General features: G+C 42.1%; 1 protein-coding gene across 1 annotated transcript in view; it reads right to left on the bottom strand.

The window, feature by feature from the left end:
- shtn1 (shootin 1) overlaps positions 1-18,572 on the bottom strand; it is a 75,732-nt gene that overhangs the window by 41,458 nt on the left and 15,702 nt on the right. The window contains exon 4 of the mRNA XM_030725256.1: positions 17,837-17,931. Within this exon, the coding sequence (XP_030581116.1) occupies positions 17,837-17,931 (95 nt within the window). The remainder of the gene's footprint in view (positions 1-17,836; positions 17,932-18,572) is intronic.

Here is an 18,572-nt window from a genome sequence, read left to right as displayed (position 1 = left end):
AATTTTAGACATTACAGAAAAAATTATTCATAAATGGTAAATGGACTAGTTCTTATATAGCGCTTTTCTACTCAATCAGAGCACTCAAAGTGCTTATACAACCTGTTTACATTCACCCATGCACTCCCATTCATACAAGCACTTCCATCATTAATTAAGCTAAGTGCTTTTTTTTAATTAACTAGCATTCACACGCATTCATACTCCGACAGAACGGTCGGAGAGCAACTTGGGGTTAAGTATCTTGCCCAAGGATACATTGGCATGTAGCCTGGAGTAGCCAGGATTCGAACCACTGACCTTCCGATCAGTAGGTGACCTGCTCTACCTACTGAGCTACAGCCACCCCTAAGCTACAGCCCATCTCAAAGATTATTCTTCATGTCCGGCTGCTTTCAGCACTGCTGGTATTTGTTTAGACTCTTTGGCTCCAGTTGATCTTTCTGAGTTAACTTCAATAGTTACTTCCTCCAAACCATCAACATGTTTGTTAGATCCCATTCCTACTAGACTGTTCAAAGGAGTCTTTCCAATTATTGATGCTTCAGTCTTAAAAATGATCAATCAGTCTTTATTGGTTGGCTGTGCACCACAGACCTTCAAGGTGGCTGTAATTAAACCGCTACTTAAAAAGCCATCACTGACCCAGCTGTCTTAGCTAATTATAGGCCAATCTCCAACCTTCCTTTTCTCTCAAAGACTCTTGAAAGAGTAGTTGTAAAACAGCTAACTGATCATCTGCAGAGGAACGGTTTATTTGAAGAGTTTCAGTCAGGTTTCAGAATTCATCACAGTACAGAAACAGCATTAGTGAAGGTTACAAATGATCTTCTTACAGCCTCTGACAGTGGACTCATCTCTGTTCTTGTCCTGTTGGACCTCAGTGCAGCTTTGATACTGTGGACCATAACATTTTATTACAGAGATTAGAGCATGCTATAGGTATTAAAGGTACTGCACTGCAGTGGTTTGAATCATATTTATCTCATAGACTCCAATTTGTTCATGTAAATGGGGAGTCTTCTTCACACATTAAGGTTAATTATGCAGTTCCACAGGGTTCTGTGCTAGGACCAATTTTATTTACATTATACATGCTTCCCTTAGGCAGTATTATTAGAAAGCACTGCATCAATTTTCATTGTTATGCAGATGATACTCAGCTTTATATATCAATGAAGCCAGATGACACACATCAATTAGTTAAACTGCAGGAATGTCTTAAAGATATTAAGGCCTGGATGACCTCTAATTTCCTGCTTCTAAATTCAGATAAAACTGAAATTCTTGTACTCGGCCCCACAAATCTTAGAAACATGGTGTCAAACCAGATACTTACTCTGGATGGTATTACCTTTGTGTGATGATTCTGATGTTTTGATGATTTATTGTAATTGATTGATTGATGTTTTATGTTCTTATGATGTAAAGCACTTTGAACTGCCTTGACACTGAAATGTGCTATGCAAATAAATTTTTGTACTGTGAGAAATCTTGGAGTCATTTTTGACCAGGATATGTCCTTCAATGCACATATTAAACAAATATGTAGGACTGCTTTTTTTGCATTTGCTCAATATTTCTAAAATTAGAAACATCCTTTCTCAGAGTGATGCTGAAAAGCTAATTCATGCATTTATTACTTCTAGGCTGGACTATTGTAATTCATTATTATCAGGTTGTCCAAAAAGCTCCCTGAAAAGCCTTCAGCTGATCCAAAATGCTGCAGCTAGAGTACTGACAGGGACTAGAAAGAGAGAGCAGATTTCTCCCATATTGGCTTCTCTTCATTGGCTCCCTGTTAAATCTAGAATAGAATTTAATATCCTTCTCCTCACATACAAGGTCTTGAATAATCAGGCCCCATCTTATCTCAAAGACCTTATAGTCCCATATCACCCCAATAGAGCACTTTGCTCTCAGACTGCTGGCTTACTTGTGGTTCCTAGGATACTTAAGAGTAGAATGGGAGGCAGAGCCTTCAGCTTTCAGGCCCCTCTTCTGTGGAACCAGCTCCCAGCTTGGATTCAGGAGACAGACACCCTCTCTATTTTTAAGATTAGGCTTAAAACTTTCCTTTATGAAAAAGTGTATATTTGGTTTGTCACTATATAAATAAAATTGAATTGAATTGTATTGAATTCCATTTTATTAATATAGTGCTAAATCACAACAAACAGTCGCCTCAAGGCGATTGTAAGGTAAAGACCATACAATAATTATAGAAAAAAAAGCATGCATGTGGCAATGGTGGGATGGAAAAAATTCCCTTTTATCAGGCAGAACCAGGCTCAGGGAGGGGCAACCATCTGCTGCAATTGGTTGGGTGAGGGTGAGGGAGACAGGACAAAAGACACGCTGTGGAAGAGAGCCAGAGATTAATAATAACTAATGATTAAATTAAAAATAAGTAATTATTGTAGGGTCTTTATCTTACAATACAAAGCACCTTGAGGCAACTGTTTGTTGTGATTTGGCTCTGTATAAATTGAATTGAATTGAATTGAATTGAATTGAATTGAATTGAATTGAATGGAATGGAATGGAATGCAGAATAACCCACGGTACCTATGCCAGGTGCCTGATAGTCTATTCAGATACCTGAGAATAGGTTAATTAGTTGATAAGTTAACAAGATGAATATGTTAAAGAATGTATTTAAATGCTCTGTGCATCATGGGAACCCCCCAGCAGCTTAGGCCTATTGCAGCATAACTAAGGGATGGTTCAGGGTCACCTGATCCAGCCCTAACTATAAGCTTTATCAAACAGGAACGTTTTAAGCTTAATCTTAAAAATCCAAACTGGGAGCTTGTTTCACAGAAAAGGGGCCTGAAAGCTGAAGGCTCTGCCTCCCATTCTACTTCTAAATATCCCAGGAACAACAAGTGACTTTGAAGGAGGGTGGCTATTTTGGTCACTGATATATTTTTTTTTAATGTCAGAAATGTTTATTTGTAAATTTTGAGTTGGTTGTTATTATCACTTTCACAGATGAAAATAGACAAATGAAGTGGGAAATTCTTCACTTTTCATTTAGTTGGATAAAAATTCTGCACAGTAATAGTTGCCCAATAATTGTGCACACACAGGTATTCTCCTATGAAAGCCAAAATTTACTTATACTTCTTTAAATATTCAGGTTTGACTTTAATTAACATTTTAGATTAACCAAGAGCACTGTAGTTGTTCAAAAATAAAATTATTTCTCAAAAATACAACTTGCCTAATTGTATACACAGTGTACATCCTTCCAACTATTGATGGTATTTGGTCAAAACTCTCCCAGGCAAAAATGCTACCTCTTCTGGATGAAGCCAGTGGATTCTGGCAGATCCCCTTGGCCCTGGATGGTGCAAAATGAACCTCATTTGTAACTTCATAAGGGAGATTCTTCTTCAACAGCCTTCCATTTGGTATAACCAGTGCTCCAGAGATTTTCCAAAGAGAGCTGTCAAGAGTTTCTCAGGTATCTTGACAGTGTGGAGCTCTACATGGATCATGGCCAGACACCTGAGGAGCATGAGAAACAACTGCAAGCCACACTGCAGACTTTGGAAAAATTCCAGCTAGCCACAGCATTTAAACTAGTGGAAGTGACATCAAAGCCCTCAAAGAAGAAGTGAGGTCAGATGCAGATGGTTCATCATTTTGTGTCGAAGGGTTAGCCTAAGCATACAGCCAGTGTCCCAGATGGAGTGAAGCCATTTTACCCCTCATGGCAAAAGGTTGTCAGCACTTGATGGCCTGGTGGTGTTGGGAAACAGGATTGTGATACCACAAGTAATAAGAACTGGGATGTTATAATGTCTACATGGGGTCCATCAAGGCATTGTCAAATGCATTGGGAAAGTGCAAAACGAAGCATATGGTGGCCAAGAACTGGATGAGAGATCCAGGAGCAGATTACAGCATGTGCAACCCAGCCAGCACAAGGAGTCCGTGATCACCAAAACTTTGCCAAACTGCCTCTGGCAAAGAGTTACAGGAGAATATTTTTCAGTTATTTTTTTCACATTTTTACGGATGGTGAGCACGGATGGTCTAGAACATTTCTTCAACAACACGTCACCCCCAGCAGAAACTGGGAACAGAATCTTACATAGAAACAGGAGACACCTGACCTGAAACCTCTAAACTCACCATCTCAAAGGTCAGAAATTGAACCCGAGACTATGCAAGGACACATTAATCACGTGGAGAGTACTTTGCTTATTCAGCCAGGTACTGACTTAACAGATTATCCACTCACTCTCAGACACCACCTTCTCCAGTTTGTTTGACATCCTGAGGTCAAGACACCACAAAAATTTTAGGATTTTGCATTAGATAGAGCATAGTTGCAATGTATATAAAGTGTATATAAAATTAAAAAATACCAGCTCGCCTGTGGGCGGTCTTTGCCCTCCAAGCTCAAGTCCTCTAAAATGCTGACCTCTGCATGGAGATCTGGGTGACTGGTTTGCAGATATCGTTGAAGATTTGTCGTGTTTGCACCCGAGATAGTCGCCCCACATGGTTTACACATCGTTTTGTTTGTCATAACGTCAAAGGACAAATGTGTCCATACATCGGCTCTTCTCTTTCTCCCTGCTGACATTGTTTACATAACTTAGTTCTATCGGAAGTAACGACAAATCACAGGCTAGTTTGGTCTTCCCGGATTTAGAGCAAATTTGCGCAACTGTGCGTTTGATTGGATGTTTTTCTAACTTGTCCCGCCCTTTCACAAAATTAAATAAGTTCTGATTGGATTTTGTCCCCGCCAAACATTTTCATCTCGTTTTCATTCGTTGACGAAAGTGTCAATTAATTTCGTTATCGTTTTTATCCTTTTAGGTAGTTTTAATTTAGCTATCGTCTTGTTATCGTCATGAAAAAAGGTTCGTTGATGAAAACTATGAAGAAAATAATTCGTCAACGAAATTAACACTGCATGGGACCACTGTTACCTTCACCTTCCACATCCTGTCTAGCTCTTCTCAGAGCCCTTGGTATTTGTCAAGCTTCGCGTGTTCCTTCTTCACTTACAATGTCTATCACTACAGCCTTCTTCCTCTGTTTGTCCACCACTACGATGTCCAGTTGGTTAGCCATTACAAATTTGTCTGTCTGAATTTGGAAGTCCCACAGGACCGTAGCTCTGTTATTCTCAACCACGAACCACCTCCCATTTTGACCTTGGGACTTCCAGGTCATACTCGGCACAGATTTTCCTGTATACTATGCTGGCCACTTGGTTATGGCGTTCCAGGTATGCCCTGCCTGCTAGCATCTTGCACCCTGCTGTTATGTGCTGGATTGTCTCAGGGGCATCTCTGCAAAACCTGCACGTGGTGTTTTGCCTGGTGTGGTAGACCCCAGCCTCTATTGATCTTGTGCTCAGAGCTTGTTCCTGTGCTACCATGATTAGTGCCTCTGTGCTGGCTTTCATTCCAGCTTTGTCCAGCCATTGGAAGGACTTTTCTATATCAGCCAATTCTTCTATCTGCTGGTGGTACATTCTGTGCAGAGGCCTGTCCTTCTATGATGGTTCCTGTTCTTCCTACTCTCCTTTCTTGGGTTTCTGCTGCCTGAGGTACTCACTAAGCACATAATCCTTTGTGGCCACCTTCCTGATGTATTCATGGATCTTCATTGTTTCATCTAGGACAGTGGTTCTGACACTCACTAGTCCTCGGCCTCCTTCCTTCCACTTAGCGTACAGTCTCAGGGTGCTTGATTTGGGGTGAAACCCTCCATGCATTGTAAGGAGCTTTCTTGTCTTGATGTCAGTGGTTTCTATTTCCCCCTTTGGCCAGCTTATTATCCCAACAGCCAGGGCGCAGGTGTTGATTGCCTGGATCTTGTTCTTTTCATTCAGCTGACTCTTCAGGACTTGACTTAACCTCTGCAGGTACTTGGAGGTTGCAGCTTTCCTAGCGGTCTCTTCATGGTTCCCATTTGCCTGTGGGATTCCAAGGTACTTGTAGCTGTCTTCAATGTCTGCAATGTTGCCTTCTGGTAGTGTAATCCCCTCAGTTCTGACTACCTTCCCTCTCTTTGTTACCATCTGACTACACTTCTCCAGTCCAAATGACATTCCAATGTCACTGCTGTAGAGCTGTGTGGTGTGGATCAGTGAATCGATATCTCGTTTACTCCTGGCATACAGCGTGATGTCATCCATGTACGGGAGGTGGCTGATGGTTGCTTCATTTTGTAGTTGGTATCCATAGCCAGTCTTGTCAATGATCTGATTGAGGGGATTCAGTAGTCGGTGCAGAGCATCTCCTTGGTAAATCTTGCACCTGATGGTGACTTGTGTAAAGGATTGAAGTTGGCCTCTAGTGTTGTTCTCCACATTCCCATTGAGTGCTTGATGGAAGCTCTTAGGGTCCTGTTGATCTTGTATAGTTATAGGCATTGAGGTGACTGTTTGTTGTGATTTGGCGCTATATAAATAAAATTGAATTGAATTGAATTCCAGGATTCATGTGTGTGGCATCGAGTCATAGGCTTTCTTGTAGTCAATCCAGGTAGTGCACAGGTTGGTCAGTCTAACCTTACAGTCTCCAGTGACTGCTCTGTCTACCAGTAGCTGGTGTTTTGCTACTCTGGTATCTCTGCCAATTCCTTTCTGGGCCTCACTTGTGGATTGTGACACGTGCCTGCTTATCTTAGCTGCTATGATGCCTGACAGGAGTTTCCATGTTGTACTGAGGCAGGCTATTGGCCGATAGTTGGGTGGGACTGGTCCCTTGGGGTCCTTGGGGATCAGAACCATTCGGCCTTCAGTCAGCCATTTTGGGTGTGTCTTAGCCTCTAGCAGCTGGTTCATTTGTGCTGCCAGGCTTCTTTAGCCAGTAGGTATGTATCCTGGTGCTGTCCAGCTCTTCATATGTGAAATTCTTTCTTGGATGTCTGCCACTGTGATGGTCACCAGAACCTGTTCAGGGAGGCTGCTGTGGTCTATTCTTAAATCCACTAGCCACTGAGCATTGGTGTTGTAACGCATCCTTCTCTCATATGCTCTTCCAGTTGTTCTCATATTGTTCCACTGCCACTGAGAGTACACCTTGGATGGTTCAGTAGAGAACATCTGGTTTATTCTCCTGGCTTCTATCTCTCTGGTGTACTTCTTCAGGCGGTCAGCCGAGACTGTTGAATGTTTGCTTGGCAGTCTCTACAGCCTCAGGTATGGACAGCCTTTTGTACTTCTTAGGCCCTTTCTTCATCACACCTTTCTGCAACTCTGATAGCTGGCTAACTTCCCTCCATGCTTCCTTGATCTTAGCTTCTAGCCGTCTTTTCCATGGAGGATACTGCTCATTGTGGCTTTCATTCATTTTATAGCCAAGCATCTCAAGGATCACTGCTGCTGTGGTATAGATCAACTGATTTCTTTCAGGGATGATCGAAGTAGGGATGGTCTGTAGTGCTGCAGTTACATCTTCTAGCAGACTTTCAGAGGATATGTGTGTTGTACCTCGTCAACACTATCTAGTTTGTTTTTTAATTGTTCAACTGTTTCACGTATGTGGGGAAGTTCTTCTTTTGACCTGTGCTGAACCCACTAGAACAGCCATCACCAATAAGCGGACCTCGGTGCAGATCCGGACCGAAATGATGTCTCAAGCGGACCCGAACCTCATACCAAAACAGAAATAACCACTGAATTAAAATCTTGTTGAGCGCTTTCTGGTTTACCGGCACAGCTTTTACAGTCCTTACGGTAGTAGTGAAGCGTCCAAGGAAACCCACTGACCAATTGCATGCGAGTTTGGCTATACCACGTGATACCACCAAGCTGGTTCCTGCCGGCTGGTAAACTTTGTAACAAACAGGGTTATTATAGTTAACGAAAACGAACTAAATAATGAAAACTGAAACTGAAACAAAGATTTTCAATAACTGAAATAAATAAAATCTATAATTAAAAGCAAAAAACAGTATTGTGAGTTTACAAAACTAACTAAAACTAACAGAAATTATAGATAAAATGACCTGTGTTTTCATAATTTTATTAAAAAAAACCCTTGTGGATTGATATTAAATCATTTTTTCCGCTTTAACAGTTTAAGCTGGGAGCACCATCGGACAACTGCGTGCGTGCGTGTGTGTGCTCACCGCATCGGTCCGCAAAGCAATGGCAGCGGTCTGCCGAGAAACTGCACTGATCCTTCAACGTAACCTGACCTGTGCCTCCGGAGAAATTGAACTACATGTCGGGTCCACACAGCCCACAAGGTTGTGATTAACCTGTTAAGTCCTTGTGCATTTCTGGCTACTTTTTGCTGCAGTGTTGGAATTTATCAGTGAGAGAATAACAATCAGGAATAATAATCAAAGCATCAATATAAGGACTCACAAATGTCAGCAAGTTCCTGAAGGGAGACTGCTGGAACTATCGGAATGGATGTGAGGAAATGAAGAAAGTGGAAAAACAAGGACAAATATGTTTGCAGCCAAAAAAACTGAGCACAAAGAGCGAGGACCAAAAAAGTCCCAGCCGGCACCGCATATAAAACACCAGCACGCGACCACAAGGTAATTAACACACACAATCCAGCTACATAAGCATAAATGGTTGGCCACTTAAGTAGGTTGTGTACAGAGGCCGCAAAGCTAGCTCTCCGAGCAGCTCCAAAACAGAAGCAGCTTCATGTGGTGAGAACATCAGGATGCAGCTGGATTTGAGCTTTGATTCCTTCAAAAGTTCGGTTTGTTTTTTACCAGCATTCGCTGTGTTCTGATGTTTTACACCACGTGTTCTGCACTGACGCTGAAGTTTGTTATAGAGTTTATTCAGTTTTGGAGTTAATGTTTTTCTTTATGTTTCTCCTTGTTGATGTTCATGTGTTTCCTTAATATTACACACATTAAACACGTAATTCTGCTATTTTGTGAACAGTTGGTTGTTGAATGCAGTTTTTTAAACGGTATCTTTTGTCAAGTTTATATATATATATATATATATATATATATATCACATTAAATAGTTGGACTTCCGGACCTTGGCCTCATGAAATTTTGTCTGACTGGACCTCTTTAAATTTTATTTGAATACCCCTGCACTAGGAGGTACTTTATCTTTATCTTTACACTCTCTAATATGGCACTGCGGCATCTGAGTACAAATAACAAGTCAGATGGTTTCAGATCACTTTTAGGAGCTGGAATGTCAAATCTCTGAACCATGTAGTGAAGTGTAAAAAGTACTCTCACATTTGAACCAACCCCATGCAGACATTGCTTTTCTCCAAGATACCCACTTAAACACATTTGGCCATTCTAAACTTCGAGGGGGGTGGATGGGGCAGTGTTATCACTCAAACTTGCACTCCAAGTCTAGTAGAGTTGCCATTCTCATCAAGAAGCACGTTCCACTCATAATGACAAGAGTAGAGGCAGATCTACCTGGTTGATACATCATAGTAGTAGGTATGTTGAACAACACCCCTATCATTCTGGCAAATACACCAATACTAATTAACCCTATACACCAAATTCAATCCTCCTTAAATCAGCCATCCGCAAATAAGCCACCTTATCATGGTGGAGGGGTTTGTGTGTCCCAGTGATCCCAAGAGCTATGTTGTCCGGGGGCTTGTCCCCCTGGTAGGGTCTCCCATAACAAATTGGTCCTGGGTGAGGGGCCAGACAAAGAGCGACTCAGAAGACCCCTATGAAAAAGTCCCCAAGGGAACTGTTTACCCTGCCCGGGATAGAGCTACTGGGGCCCCACCCTGGAGCCATGCCTGGGGAGGGAGCTTGAGGTAGAGCATCTGGTGGCCAGGTACTAGCCCGTGGTGCCTGGGCGGGCGCAGCCTGAAGAGATGATGTGGGCCCGCCCTCCTGTAGGCCCACCAACAGGAGGAGGAAGTGTCAAAGGGGTTGGGCGCACTGTGTATCGGGCGGTGGCCAGGGGCGTTTATCAAGGCTGTCTATTAGGACATGGAATGTCACCTCTCCTGTGGGCAAGGAGCCTGAGCTAGTGCGTGAGGTTGAGAGATACCAGCTATGTATAGTTGGGCTCAGCTCAATGCATGGCCTGGGATCTGAAACCAGTCTCCTGGAGAGGGGCTGGACCCTGTTCCAGTCTGGAGTTGCCCTCGGTGAGAGGCGGCAAGCTGGCGTGGCTTTTCTCATATCCCCTCAGCTTGCTGACTGTACGTTGGAATTTTCACCAGTGAGACGAGAGGGTTGCTTCCCTGCACCTTCAGGCCAGGTAATGAGTCTTGGCTGTTGTTTGTGGTAAATGAATGTTTAGAGTACCCACCCTTCTTGGAGTCGCTGGGCAGGGTGCTCGAGGGTGCTCCATTCAGTGACTCCATCATCCTGCTGGGAGACTTCATTGCTCACGTGGGCAGTGAGACCTGGAGGGGCGTGATTGGGAGAAATGGCCTGTCCTATCTGAACCGGAATGGTGTTTTGTTATTAGACTTTTTTGCAAACCACAGTTTGTCCATAACAAACATCATGTTCGAACATAAGGATGTCCATAAGTGCATGTGGCACCAGGACACCCTAGGTCACCAGTCGATGATCGAGTTTGTAATCGTATCATCAGATCTGCGGCTGTATGTTCTGGACACTCGGAAGAGAGGAGCTGAGCTGTCAACTGATCACCACCTGGTAGTGAGTTGGATCAGGTGGCAGGGGAGGATGTTGGACAGACCCGGTGCACCTTACCGTATTGTGAGGGTGCACTGGGAACACCTGGCAGAGGCCCCAGTCCACGAGATCTTCAACTCCCACCTCCGGCAGAACTTTGACAGCATTCCGAGGGAGGCTGAGTTAAATTTGAGGCTGAATTGTATTGAGGCTGCTTCCAAGCGGAACATGGCTCGGGCAGTGGCCAAAGCAAAAAATTGGGTGTGGGAGGATTTCGGTGAGGTCTTGGAAAAAAGACTTGATGGCCTTGAAGTGATTCTGGCAAACCGTCAGGCGACTCAGGAGGGGAACGCAGTCCTTTTCTCACACAGTCTATAATGCAAGTGGGACGCTGCTGACTTCAACTGAGGTTATAGTCAGACAGTGGAAGGAATACTTCGAGGACCTCCTTAATCCCACTGACACACCTTCTGTAGTGGAAGCAGAGTATGGGGACGAGGGGGTGACTTGCCCATCACTGGGGGTTAGGTCACTGAGGTGGTTAAACAACTCCTTGGTGGCAGTGCGCCTGGGGTGGATAAGATTAAGTTCCTTAAGGCTCTGGATGCTGCAGGGCTGTCTTGGTTGACACACTTCTGCAACATCGCGTGGAGATCTGGGGTGGTGACACTGGATTGGCAGACCAGGGTGGTGGTCCCCATCTTTAAGAAGGGAGACCAAAGGGTGTGCTCCAACTATCGGGGGATCACACTACTCAGCCTCCCCAGTAAGGTCTATGCCAGGGTGCTGGAACGGAGGGTCCGTCCGTTAGTCAAACCTCGGATTCAAAAGGAACAATGTGGTTTTCATCCTGGTTGTGGAACGCTGGACCAGCTCTTCATCGTCTCAAGGACATTTGAGGGCAAACTCTCACATGCATGGGCATTTGCCCATACAGTCTATATGTGTTTTGTGGAATTGGAGAAGGCATTCAGCCACATCCCTCGGGGTATCCTTTAGGGGGTGCTGCAGGAGTATGGGGTGTCTGGCCCATTGTTGTGGGCCATTCAGTCCTTGTATAACCACAGCGAGAGCTTGTTTCATATTGCCAGCAATAAGTCGGACTCATTTCCTGTGGGTGCTGGACTTTGCCAGGGCTGCCCTTTGTCACCGATTCTGTTCATAATTTTTATGAACAAAATTTCTAGGTGTAGCCAAGTGGCAGAAGTCTTCCGCTTTGTTGGCCTCAGAATCTCATCTCTGCTCTTTGTGGATGATGCAACCCTGTTGGCTTCATCAGGTGGTGGCCTCCAACTCGCAGTGGAATGGTTTGCAGCTGAGTGTGAAGTGGCTGGCATGAGAATTAGCACCTCTAAGTATGAGGCTATGGTTCTCAGGGTGGAGTGCCCACTCCAGCTCAGGGACAAATTGCTGCCCCAGGTAGAGTTCAAGTATCTTGACTAAGCTGCAGTCTTAGTCATGAGTGACGGGAGAAGGGAAAGGGAGATTGACAGATGGATCGGGGCTGCAGCTGCAATGCTGTACCAGTCTGTCGTGGTGAAGAGGGAGCTGTGCGTAAAAGTGAAGCTGACGATTTATTGGTTGATCTATGTTCCTACCTTCACCTATGGTCATGAGTGACCGAAAGAATAATATCATGAATACAAGCGGCAGAAATTAGCTTCCTCCAAAGGGTGGCTGGCCTCTCCCTTACAGATAGGGTGAGGAGTGCAGCCATTCGGGAGGGGCTTAAAGTACAGCTGCTGCTGCTCCATATCGAAAAGAAACCAGTTGGGGTAGTTTGGGCATCTGACTAGGATGCCTCCTGGGGGCCTCTTGGGTGAGGTGTTCCTGGCATGTCCTACTGGAAGGAGGCCCCGGGTCAGACCCAGAACATGCTGGAGAGATTATATCTCTCGGCTGGGAACGCTTTGGGGTCCCCCTGGATGAGCTGGTGGAGGTGGCTGGGGAGAGGGAGGTCTGGGCTAAGATAAGCAGAAGAAACTGGATGGATGGATTCTTTTCTCCTATACCCAACATAGAAACATACCATTTTATATTATTGTATGAATTGTGTACTCTCATCAACCATGGGCTGCAGCTTGTCCAAAAAAATAATAAATAATAACTCTATCAAAAGCAGCAAAGGTAAGGTAAGGTAAGGTAAGGTAAGGTAAGGTAAGGTAAAGTTTATTTATAGAGCGCCTTTCACAGACAAGAAAAGTCACAAAGCGCTGAACAAACAGTCAATATAAAAAATGAATTAAATCTTTGCATTAAAAGAGAAAGAGCAACAACAGATTTAAAAAATTACAATGAGAGTAATTGATGAAAAGGTTGGTTGAATAAAAAAGTTTTCAACTGTCAGCTAGGCGAAGGTCGAGGGGCAAGTTGTTCCAGAGCTTGGGAGCTATAGCTTGAAAAGATTTGTCGCCTCTAGTCCTTAATCTTGTACGTGGGGGAATTAAGAGGTTTTGATCTACTGATCGACGGCACCACGCAGGGATGTATTTAACCAGTAACTGGGATAAATAGTCAGGGACTTGTCCATTTAAAGCTTTATATGTCAGCAGAAGGATCTTAAATTGAATTCTAAAATTAACCGGAAGCCAATGTAAAGAGAACAGAATAGGAGTAATGTGTGTTCGTTTGCTAGAACAAGTTAGAAGTCTAGCAGCTGCATTTTGTATCATTTGAAGCCTGGATACAGATGATTTATTTAAGCTGGTAAAGAGGGCATTACAGTAGTCTAAGCGTGATGACACAAATGCATGGACAATCTTTTCCAGATCAGAAGGGGTTCCCAGGTTCTCAGTTTAGAAATATTACAAAGACATTTCAAATGTTTCTCAAAACCTATGGGATGGTCAATACTTGGCGTTTTCGAAATCCTAGGAGCAGAAGCTACTCTTTCTACTCCCAAGTTCACAAAATGTACTCACGTATAGATTATTTCACTAGACAGTGAGATGCTTCCACTGGTTACAGAGTGTGATTAAAGAGCCATCGTTATCTCTGATCATGCCCCGTTAGTGACTACTATGTGTTTACCAAGCCAGCTACCGCCTTTGGCGTTTCAATACGCAACTCCTCTCAGATATAAAATTTGTAAAGTTCTGATCCTCTGAAATAACTGAGTATTTAGCACCTGGCCCAGATAGATTTCCAAGTGATTTTTTTTTTTTTTGAAACATTTGCTTCTGAACTTGCCCCTATCTGACTTTCAGTGTATGAGGAATCTTTGGTTTCTGGATCACTACCTGAAACAATAAGACAAGCAGTCATCTCACCGATCCCTAAAAAGGATAAAAATCCCTTAGTATGGCTCATATCATCCCATGTCTTTATTAAATGTTGAAAATAAATTGGCTTGCAAAAATGTTAGCTTGTCGCTTGGAAGCTGTTTTGCCTTCTATAGCTGTGGATGATCAGACGGGCTTTATTAAAAATCACCATTCCTTTTTTCATAGACGTAGATTAATGAACATCCATATGATCCCACTCCACCTGACACTCCTGAATTATTTTATCATTAGATGCCGAGAAAGCATTTGATTGGGTGGAGTGGGATTATCTTTTCTTTACCCTGAAAAGATTTGTATTTGGTGCAAAGTCCTGAATTCAAGTCCTTTATTCTTCTCCCCTAGCAGCAATCCGTACAACAGCAACCTATCCATTTGGTCGGGGGACGAGGCAGGGCTGCCCTTTATCACCCCTCTTGTTTGCCCTGGCAATTAAGCCACTAGTAATCTCTCTGTGCAAAGAAACTTTAGTTGAAGGTGTATTAAGAAAGAACATTGAGCATGTATCTCTCTATACAGATGATATGCATTTATATTTGTCCGAACTACTAAGCAGTCTGCCACAAGTATTAAGGTTATTAGATATATTTGGTAAAATATCAGGTCATAAAAATAATAAAAAAAAAAGTGAACTCATGGCTATTCTCTGGAGCTTGAAAAACCACCTTGACAGGACATGACTCAGCTGTACATCTGCATCTGAAGGAGAAAGGACACTCTTTTGAGGATGCCAACATTCACATTTAGGACCGGGAAGACAGATGGTTTGAAAGAGGAGTAAAAGAAGCATCTGTGTCCACTTTGAGCAACCATCACTGAAGAGAGGAGGTAGATTATGTCACCAACTTTCCCCCACTTACAGTCCGATCCTGAGCTCCCTTCCCAGTCACCTCAACCCCATTCACACCTTTGTTCAGGTGACCTCAATGGGTCACTTGATACAATGAGGCAAATTCCCAAATTGGTTTTAAAAACCACTGATTGTAATGACCCACGCCTCATTTCACACCTGTTTATGCACATGAACAACAGTGGGTCACACCTGGGGACTACACCCACTGGGGTTTAAATACCTGGGTCTCTCCACCTTTTGGTTTGAGAACTGAAGAAACCTTTTGGATGAGCGGTGAAACGTCTTCAAGAAACAAAAAGACGTCCAGTCGGCTTTTTTCAAGCTCCAGAGACTACTGTGACCTGGATGACTAAGAACCTACACAGACAACTCATGCCTATCAATCCAGCAGCTAATCAGATCACCTTGACTCTATTCCCCTTTAAAGTTATAAAGGATAAATTTAAACATCTGGCAGTGCGGATCACACGTGACATTGAGCATCTCTATCAAGCTAACTTTCCCCCACTGATAGGGTCTGTGAAACAAGATTTTAAACACTGGAGTCTGCTACCCTTGTCATTAGGAGGTAGGATTAATACACTCAAAATGGATATATTGCCTAAATTTTTAAATCTATTCCAATGTATACTGTACCTATTTTTTTTTTTTTTTTGACAAAATCCTTTTTCATGAGTATAGATAAATTAACCTCATTCATTTGGAACAAAAAGAACTCGGGAGTCAGTAAGAATATTTTACAGAGACACCATGAAGATTTAGTCTATAACCACAGTACCAAACTTCCAATACTATTATTGGGCAGCTAACATACAGACTATGTTATACTGGGTAAAGAAGCCAAACAATGATATTCCAAAATGGCTGCAATTAGAGAGGTCATTGTGCGAACCTGCTTCATTGCATGCCCTGCTTAGCTCTGTATTTCCACCACCTGAGCCTTTAACCAGACAAACATCAAACCCGGTGGTTAGACACGCCCTCAAAGTGTGGTCACAATACAGCTGGAAGGCCTGGGTTCGATTCCACCTTGGCCCAGGCCCCTCCCTCTCTCTCTGTGTGGAGTTTGCATGTTCTCCCTGTGTCTGCATGGGTTTTCTGCGGGTACTCTGGTTTCCTCCCACTGTCCAAAGACATTCACTTACTGGGGTTAGGGTAATTGGAAACTCTAAATTGCCCATAGGTGTGAATTTGAGTGTGGATGTTGTCTGTCTCTCTGTGTTGGCCCTGCGACAGGCTGGCGACCCGTACAGTGTGTACACTGCCTCTCGCCCTATGTCAGCTGGGATAGGCTCCAGCTCCACTAAGAGACTTATGGCTATCAATCTTCAATTTTTTTTTTTTAGATGCATCAGAATTAGCTATAGAACCTCTTGCCATTATAGGAATATTTGGAGTGGTACCACTAGAACTTAATCTTAGCTTGCGCAGAAAAAATGATAGCATTTGCCACCCTATTAGCAAGGAGACTTGTACTACTCAAATGGAAAGATACATTTCCTCCAACTTTTGCTTCATGGGTTAGAAATCTTGTGCATCATTTAACTCTGGACAAAAAAATTGCTACACTGTAAGAGGTTGTGCACAAAACTGGCAACCAATTCTGAATCATGTGGAAGAAATGGCACCTCCAGATATTTCTGATTCATAGAACCTTTCCTTTCCTTTTTTGTCTCTTTATGTATGTGTTATAAATATAGATGTATTCATATACATATACATTTGCATAGTTATCTGATTACTTGTCCATTATGTCCCTTTGTTTTTTGTTGTTTTTGTTTTTTTATAAAAGATGTTATGATCATAATTTGTCTGCACTTTCTGATTGAATATTGCATGTTTATAATCATCTTGGTGTAAGAGGGTAGGGCTTTGCTCAGATTGGGATCTGGGTTTATAATTTGGGATTATAATTTGTATTTCAAAGTAATCTCATATGCATTTAAAAAGCAAATAAAGAAACTTTGAACAAAAAAGAGATGTTGTTCTTGTTCCTTTGTAAGAACAATAAGAAACAACCCAAGAATGGCCAGAGAAGAACATTGGCCTGCATACAACAAAATGCAGCAGAGCTTATGCACCTTAAGGTGACTGTTATACAAATAACTATATGCTATATAAATAAAACTGAATTGAACTGAAGTGAATTGATTTCTGGTATTTTTGAGAGCTTTGAGAGCTTCAACAAAAAATGGAGAACATGTAATATTAATGTCAATAATTTTTTTGTTAAAATTATTTTATGTTAAATACTCAAAATGCTAGTAGCAATTTAATTTGTTGTTTACTAGATTAGAGGTTAAAACAAGTTTTTAAACATAAAAGTACAAGTTATTGAACAAATGATAATTTCCCCAGATTATGTGTGTGTATCAGTAATATCTTAAGAGTCAATATTTTTAACAAGCCTTGATATCCTATGGCCATCTGACCAAGTAAAAATCATAGTAGTTATACCTGGAAAACAAGCATGAAAAATAAGAGGACTAAAAGTCTTTCTACTTTCACCATAATTCTTTCTCAGTCTCCAACTGTCCACAATGTGGTTCAACCAGGTGGACTGTGAGGGGTTTTGTCCAGAAATTGAATGAGAAATGATTACAGTGATAAGCTCAGCACCAGTGGGCTGCAAAATCACTACATGCCAGGCTCCCCCGCTCTCAATCACAACTCACATTTTGGCAAGGGCTCCAAAAAAGTGTGCCCTGAATCGGAAGAATCCAATGCAATTTTCGACGCTAAGATTTGGGGACAACAGCAGTGGTGGAGGACCACAGAGTGCTTTTGATTGCAAACCTGTGCCGAGGTGACGGTTATGGGAATATACTGAGCAGAATGTCATCATAAATCACAGATTTAACACTTTAACTTTACTTAGACAAGCTTTTTCTAAATCAACACATCCTTATAATATAATTCTTATTACATTATTCCTCTCTTGTTTTAATTTATTGTTACAATTTTTATCAAATCTGAATTTTGGCTTCAAATACAACTCAAATCTGAGCATATAGAGGAAATGTCAGAATCTTAGAAATTGCATAGGTTTGCTAGTTCAGTCTTTCAACATTATTGTAGACACCATTCAGCTAAAGATGATGTGTACCTTGGAGGCCAGGGCTTCAGCACTTTCTCTACACATCCTCTCAATCTCCAGGGTCTCCTGAATGGCACTGACCTCTTCAATGACCATCTGAGAGACTAGAAAAGGCAGAATAAAAGACAGAGGGAGAAAAAAGAGAGGAAATACCTAATTAAATATGTGAAAAAATATGAGGGGTTCCTTTTTTAATTCCATGTTGTCTTTACAGAAAAAATCAAAATAGTAAAAAATATGATGTGGACAAAACACTAGACATAACACTGTTCAACACTGGGGTATTTTCTGAATATTTTTATGATTAAGAAGCTGAAAAAGGTGAAGCTTATACTGACTACTTTGATATGCACACTGTTGGATAAGCTAATTTATTAATTACATTGCTCTATTTTAAAAACTTAACTTATTAAAAACTGCTTGTTTGTTAACACACATGTATTAAATAGTAACTATAACTGTTAAATGTTTTTACTTCTTATTGATATTTTTTCAACCAAAGGACTGAATTGATGTCAACAAGAACTTAAGACATCAACTCATGGCCATTTAGCTCGATCAAAATGCCATTAAGAAAACTAAGAAGGTAATTAGGATTTTCGAAGAGCGGGGGTGCATTCCTGTGACTTCTCATTTCATTGCAGAGTTAAGTGAGATAAGAAAGCCTCAACACTTGACACTGAACTTCATTTTCTGTTGGCTATTGTTTTTGCCAACTGAGTCACCACACTAGTGAATTACCTAT

This window comes from Archocentrus centrarchus, unplaced genomic scaffold (assembly GCF_007364275.1).
Source record: "Archocentrus centrarchus isolate MPI-CPG fArcCen1 unplaced genomic scaffold, fArcCen1 scaffold_50_ctg1, whole genome shotgun sequence".
NCBI classification, from domain to species: Eukaryota; Metazoa; Chordata; class Actinopteri; order Cichliformes; family Cichlidae; genus Archocentrus; species Archocentrus centrarchus.
The sequence above is the reverse complement of the archived record's forward strand: the minus strand, read 5'-3'. Positions and strand labels throughout refer to the sequence as shown.